General features: G+C 42.4%; 1 protein-coding gene across 2 annotated transcripts in view; it reads right to left on the bottom strand.

Moving 5' to 3' along the window:
- Positions 1-828: 828 nt before the first annotated feature.
- WDR4 (WD repeat domain 4) overlaps positions 829-7141 on the bottom strand; it is a 21234-nt gene continuing 14921 nt past the window's right edge. For both annotated transcript variants that reach the window (XM_065628094.1, XM_065628085.1), the window contains exons 9-11: positions 5194-5377; positions 4230-4299; positions 829-1652 (exon numbers count right to left, since the gene is read on the bottom strand). In XM_065628094.1, the coding sequence (XP_065484166.1) occupies positions 1474-1652; positions 4230-4299; positions 5194-5377 (433 nt within the window). In that variant the 3' untranslated portion in view covers positions 829-1473. The remainder of the gene's footprint in view (positions 1653-4229; positions 4300-5193; positions 5378-7141) is intronic.

Here is a 7141-nt window from a genome sequence, read left to right as displayed (position 1 = left end):
GGAACTGTACATGTAGTAGAAACCTACTTCACATTTATTCATGCCAAAGCAGCTGCTGCTTGAATTCAGGCTTTTAGCCAGGACAGACAATACCACTCCTGACACTTGACAATTTTTGTCCAAAGAGACCTTTGCCAAGGCAGAAGGTTCTTTACGTAAATCACTGAAAGAAATCAGACGCTGGAGGTGATGGACTGATCCTGAACTAACGCGTGCAATGCTCTGTCCTTAAGGAGGCACTTCCAGACAAAAGGAATCTGAAAAACCATGTAACATCCTACAGCACAAGACTCGTGGCCCTTGGGACACACAATAAGGACAAGACTGCAATTTTGAGCAGACATAATCAGCAAGTTCTGCTTCATTGCTGAATATCTGATATTATCAAAGCAAGCTACATCTCAATGTCTTACACCTTAGTGTAACTAAAACTTGAGTGCAAAAGTTTTAAGTGTCCAGATACTCCAAAGAGGACAGCTATATAGAGAGACCTAGAGTTCATGGTTCATAGGCTAGTTCTGAATACTTTTAATGGATTGTACAGATTTCTATGCTCAGTTTTGTGAAATACATTAAATTCATACAGACACAATGCTATCTGGTAGACAAATGCATGTCTTCTGCCCCATGATGAAGCAACAAGTGATCCCATAAGGCTCTTACTGAAAACTTTTCAAAAAGATCTATTTCTTGGCTAATTGCAACATGAAAGAATTATTGTTGAAATAAGCACAACGCACCCCAAGTTTTGCTCATAGGCCTCTCAAACCATTCTCACAGACACACTAGGATCATATTGCAACAGAAGGATCTTCCAAGAACTCGAAGTTGACAGACACATTTTACTTTTACTTTGCAGTGTATAAAAATCTATTTTTGCACTTCTTCCTATAGACATATGCCACAAGTAGGAAGCAATGGACTGGAAGCTAGGCAGGATCCCTACCATAGGAACTGAAGGTAAAGGCTAAAAAGAGAGATGGTGAAGTCTCTGCTAAAACCTTTCATATACAGCAAGAATTTTGCTACATTCCCTTTCCCATAGCCAGGTGTACTCAGTTACACTAACTGACAGGCCTTTTGAAGAGTTAAAAACAAACCAAAAGAAACAAACAAACAAAAAATAACATCAATTTTAATCAGCACACTTCCACCTGAAGAAGAAAGCCTGAACACAGTAGGCAAAAAAGAAAAACCTGTTTCAAGGGAAATATCATCTCCAATATTCATATATCACGCATTAGAGATTACTAGGACTGAACTGCTAACAGCTGTACGCTGCTAGAAGCTTCGGCATATTGTAAATACATTATCTGCTGCAAGCAGGATACTGTCATACCAGGCTACCCGAAAAGTTGAATCTGAATAAAAGTTTAAACCCCTCTTTTTCCACAGTTTATTTTACATTTAAAAGCAGTCCGCAGTTGGATCAGTTCCTTTCAGCAAGGCAAAAGTTACAAGCTAACAACAGGGTCATAGCGATGGTTCTTCAGTCTTCATCTTTTTTGTTTGTCCATTTGAACCACGCTGCAGATCCTTCCTTTTCTTTTTCTGCTGTTGTAACCTTTCCTCTTGCTTCTCTAGGTAGGTGGCTGCGTTATCAAATGAAGCCTTGTAGAGACTGTTGTAGTGGCTCTCTGCACCAACAAAACCTGCAATTGGGCAAAGCATTAACACAAGACAAGAGTTAATTCCCTCAGCAGTCTCACCTGTTACTTCCTGTACTGTAATTCTAGATAGTGGCATTTCAACTCATCTACTGCGGTCCTATCCACTTTATTAAATATCAGCATTTGCATTGTGTAAGCCTGATTTGTGTTCATAGGCATCTGTCCTGCATTCACACAGCCAATCATAGCCTCCATTTTTAGGCTAAAAAAAATCGCACCTGATGCTGAAGCAAAGAGAGTGCACAGTTCTCTTTACATGTTGGACACTTGCAGATTTCAAGGCTTCTCTTTTTAACATGACTGCTGTTGCCCCTTACTTGTTAGACATGCCATTGGGGCTGTTCCCCAAGACCTAAGCACTGCAAGGGGTGTATGCTACCTCTGTGCTTGGCTGACTTGTGTCCTAGAGTATTAACTTAAAAGGAGCACAAAGAAGTAGATTTCAGTGATGTCCTACAGCGCATACACATTTCTAAATATTCACTCTGATAGTTCTGTTACACCTTCTGTGAATTCAGCATAATATTCATCACACCATCTCCAAGACTGTGAGCACAGACAAGTTCAACAGGGAACAACCTACTATCCAAAAAACCCCAATCAGATGGTTTCTGTAGAGAATACAGAATGAGACTAGCTGGCCAGGTCCACATTTCTAAAAACTGTTAAGAGTGGTACCTGACAAAGCCAGTTACCTCTAGTTCTCTTTGTATTCTTACTTTTTCCCACTTGCAAAAATTCTTGATCTTAAAGGGTAAATGCAAGGAAATCTGATATTTGCTAGGGTTTAATCCTGAAGCTAGTGTGCTATTCCACAGCACTGTACATACAGTATCCCCTTGTTTCTTGGTAGACAAAAAAAACCAACTTTCCCTTGCTGGTACTCAGCAAAGAGCATGCTTCAAGGGTCTTGCACTCACATAGTAACCAATTTATTTGGCCCTGGGAAAAATTGTGTGCTGTCAGTTTGAGGATCCGTGCTACTCTCCACTTGATCAGTCTGCACTAAATCTGGTTCTATCTTTTGCTGGGATCAATTATAACAGAATATCTAACTGTTCCAACATGTACTTCGAGGTTGACGTTTGCATCTTAAATCCTACAGAATCAGCAATCAGTAGAAAGAAGTTTGTAAAAGGACAATATGCAGGCATTAAGACTGGGTTTAAACAGTATAATGATTACCTTTTTAAAAAGAAGTAACTACCTTTTCAAGCACTAATTATGCACTGGAATAAGTGCTCATCAAGTGAGCCTCCCCTTACTAATTAACAATAATAGACCCTGTCATCAGAGCAATCCTTCTTTCCCAGATGCAGCCGGCTACCATGTATCACAGCAATTTGCTATGCTGACTAATTATGCTCAGAACCTCTTCCCCTGCCTGATCTTTTTACTTCTTTGTTGCTCATTTTCACTCAGATCTCACACTTCTGATTACCTGCCGGGCTGTAACTATCAAGTTTGCAAAATTTACATGCAAACACTCTCCTTTCCAAAAGAGTACCTGCCTTCCTCTTAGATTTCAAAGACTGTGCCAACTTAATGACAACTTAGCAACTAACTTAATGACGACTTAACGACTAACTTAATGACAACGACCAACTTAATGACAGCTACACCAAAACCATCCAATACTAGATATCAAGGAGACTTTACGTTAGACTGCACATTCCTGCAACTCTTCCATCTTTAACATCATGATCACCAAGAACTGACCAAAAGGCCACTGCGGACTGCAACAGCTTTTTTAGGTAAAGTTTCCAGTCTCCCAGCAACGTACAGGAGAGAAATATCAATTAATTAACTCTCAATGCATGAAACATCTACTAGCACATGCCACAACTCTTCTCTACCCTGCAGCCACCAGTGCTGTAACTTCAGCTTCTAAATGAAGAGGGGTGATGTTTAAATACAAAAAATCCTGGAAACATGGGGTGCTTCTGAACTACTAAACCATGTATGATTTTTCTGCCAGAGACTGGAGGTGGGGCAGAAATCAAGAACAAAATGAACCAACCCTGACACCAATCAATTTCATCTGTGATACCATCCAGAGTCACACCCTCCAGCCACAGCGAGCTCCACATCATCTGCCTTGCCAAGGTGGACCCGAATGGCCCATCTTTACAGCGAAGCTGCTCTTCCCGTGGCTGTTCCATACCTACTATCTTCACTGTACTTCTGAGAAAGTGTCACACCCAGGTAAGAGACAAGATGACAAACAACACTATTCGATATCACAGCAGCAAGGCAGGCTCCAGCAGCTCTGCCATAGGGTGTTTAGATATATCCCTGTTATAAGGTGTCTATGTAAATCAGTTATAATGCTATAAATTCAGATTTAAATACATACATCATTTTGTGATAACAGTAACCTAAACACACTTCATGATCATTGACTTCCATACCAGATGGAGTGATGAAACTGAGAAAACGGAAAGATTAAGTGACTTCAGCAGCCAGCTAAACCAACACCTGAACTCTAATCATGCTCCTAAATCTTATGCTTTGGCTGTAAAAACAGCATTTTCTGGGACTTTAGGCCAAATTTCTCACCTTCAAACACTGTCCAGTTGTCTTGAAGATATTTTGACATCTTCTGTAATCCTTTGTCATCAGTTACAGCCTGGGAAAACAAGGAACATTGCATGATATTTTGGGAATAAACAATCTCATGTTTCACAGCGCACTGAAAAATGCAACAGCTCTCAGACAACTACAGCGAAAGGAGAGCAAGTGCAAGCCCTCCATGATCTCTCCTAGGCTCGTTTTTTCCAGGGCTGCTACAGAAACCTGGCCTGAGATCATACGTCCTGCTAGGGAAGCCTTGTGGCTTGAAGGAAAAGAAAATGGATTCCCACTTACTAATATGTGAGGAAAACGAATATTAAAAGGAACATGCAAGAGTCAAAGAACATCCTTAGAAATTTCACTGAAAACCATTTCACAACTATACCATAATTAGCTGGAGATTTACAAGGATAACAAGCGGGTTTCCAGTTGTTTAATAGGCTGTTACATAGAACTTGACAGCACATCCCTCAAACTTAACTCCCTGTTCATAGTGAAAAAAAAAATCCCCTTAATGCTCCCAGAATGCCTTGTGCCCCAAAGGATCCTCAGAGGCAGGCACAGGCAAGGCTGTGTAGGAAGCATTCCTGAGCAAACCACAAAGGGATTTTGTTGTGTTGTGGGTTTTTAAAATAATCAAGTGTAGAACACAGAAAGCACAGACAATGGTTTAAAAAGTACTGAGCGTAACAGCAGACAAACGCTCTGCTTGATCCTGCTATGCCAGATGTTAGCTTTACCAGAGAAGAAATTGATATTCACAACAAGCTCTCAGCAGCTTTGCATTATATGCAGGTGAGAAGTAGAATGAGAGGTGTATCTATGACTTTTTCTCAAGACATAGAGAAGTTTGCCATTTCGCTTTCACGGAATGTAGTTTACTCCATTTTTGTTACAGCCTCAAGACAACACAAAACATTCATCCTGTTAACACAACAAAAGTACTTACCTTCCACTGTTCATCACATGGTCTGTACAATTGAAGAGGAGCTTCCTTGTCTTCCTGCAAAATCCATAGATCTCCCATTTCCTCAAATGCAATGTCCCAAACTTTGTGTTTTGAAGAGATTTGCTGTCTGTAAACTAGCTGCTGGGCAATGGCATCAAGCTGAAAGATGTAGACTGTGGGAATACTTTTGAGAGGAAAAACTTAATTACCATTATTACCAAATCCACCTACAGCCATCACTTGTACAGCGAACTACCAACACCCACTCCAGTTCCAAAAAGAGCCAAAGCAAAGTCATTAGGAATTGCAAAAAATATTCTAGCACTTGAAGTGCAGTTTGCTTACATGATCTGAGGCAGAGGCTGCAAATACCTAATACATCAAGTGGCTTTTAAAGTGTTATATGAAAGTAAAAGCAGTCAGTGTTGCCTTTTCTTTAAAAGAAAAGGCAATAAAGGAAATTTCATAAAGATTACTAAGGATTTCTATCAGGAGTGTTGCATCATAGCACACTGGCCTACATGGCTTCACTTGAAGGAATATATAGCTGAGCACCAGTCAAAATAAAACAGGAATTACATGCCAAGGAAGGGAGGAGGGAATGAGGAGGACAGGAAGCCTTGAAACAACTGAAGAACAGGACTCTGGCACTGCACTCAGCTCCACCTCTCCCTCAGCACTCACTCCTCTAATAGCCACAGCCTCTACATGCAGAGGTTCCTAACCTCCCTCAGACAGGTCCCCAGTGTGCCGGGCAGGACGTCTTGGCTCCCTCCTGAGCAGCCTACCAGCTCCACATGACAGCCCTGTTTAGAAACACGGGGCTGTGAAGTGGGAAATAAAAGCCTGATACAGAACACAGCACAGCCCCTGGGCTGAGTGACACTGGCACAGCCCTTGGCTTACACGGCTTCCCCTTCCAGGACCAGCGTGGATGCCCATGCAGAAGGTGTGATGGGAAGCAGTTAAGGCTCCTCAGTCTGGGGAAGGGCAAGTCCACTGAGGGGACAGATTGACAATTTCACTGTATAGGCAGCTCTGGCAATCTCTCCCTTTCCTGTCGGCAAGCTTTTGTCAGGAAGAACAGCTTCTTTAGCAGGCTTAAGATGCTGTGGAAAGAGAGGTGAAAAGGGCTTGTCCACTCCTGATATTTCCCCATCAGCTGGACTTGTAAGGTTCCTCAGTGCTGATGCCCTTCAGCTCCCAGGCACTCTCTCCTTAGGCAAACACATACATTTGAAGCCAAAAGTCAATGAAGCCTCTCGGCAATTTTAAACAGAACCCATTTACAGGAGCAGAACACGGTAACAGGATTTTGGCTGCTCCATCGCCACAGCACCCTGAACAAAATGGGGTCCAAAACACATGAGTCAGGCACAGCAATTTAGGGAGACATCCTGAGCACTGTGCAGGGCTCTCATGCACCCTAGCCTTGCATTTCCTCCCATGAGAGAGAGGCATCACAAAGATTGCAAAATTTAACTAAGCCAGGTAACCCTTGCACTCACTTCTGCCCTCAGACCAAGTACAACAAACACTCAAAGTCTCCCTGTGAGGCCGCAAGAATGCCTGGGATGCTTGGAGATCCACCCTACCAAGCAGAATCATAGAATGGTTTGGGTTGGAAGGGACCTTCAGAGGTCATCTAGTCCAACCCCCCTGCCATGAGCAGGGACATCTTCAATTAGATCAGATTGCTCAGAGCCCCGTCCAGCCTGGCCTGGAATGTCTCCAGGGATGGGGCATCTACCACCTCTCTGGGCAACCTGGGCCAGTGTTTCACCACCTGCATTGTAGAAAATTTCCTCCTCATGTCTGGTCTGAATCCCAACTCCTTTAGTTTAAAACCATCATCCCTTGTCCTGTCGTAACAGGCCCTGCTAAAAAGTCTGTCCCCATCGGTCTCATAGGCCCCTTTTAAGTACTGAAATGTTGCAATAAGGTCTCT

The sequence above is a fragment of the Caloenas nicobarica genome, chromosome 1, assembly GCF_036013445.1.
Source record: "Caloenas nicobarica isolate bCalNic1 chromosome 1, bCalNic1.hap1, whole genome shotgun sequence".
In the NCBI taxonomy this organism is placed as follows: Eukaryota; Metazoa; Chordata; class Aves; order Columbiformes; family Columbidae; genus Caloenas; species Caloenas nicobarica.
The sequence above is the reverse complement of the archived record's forward strand: the minus strand, read 5'-3'. Positions and strand labels throughout refer to the sequence as shown.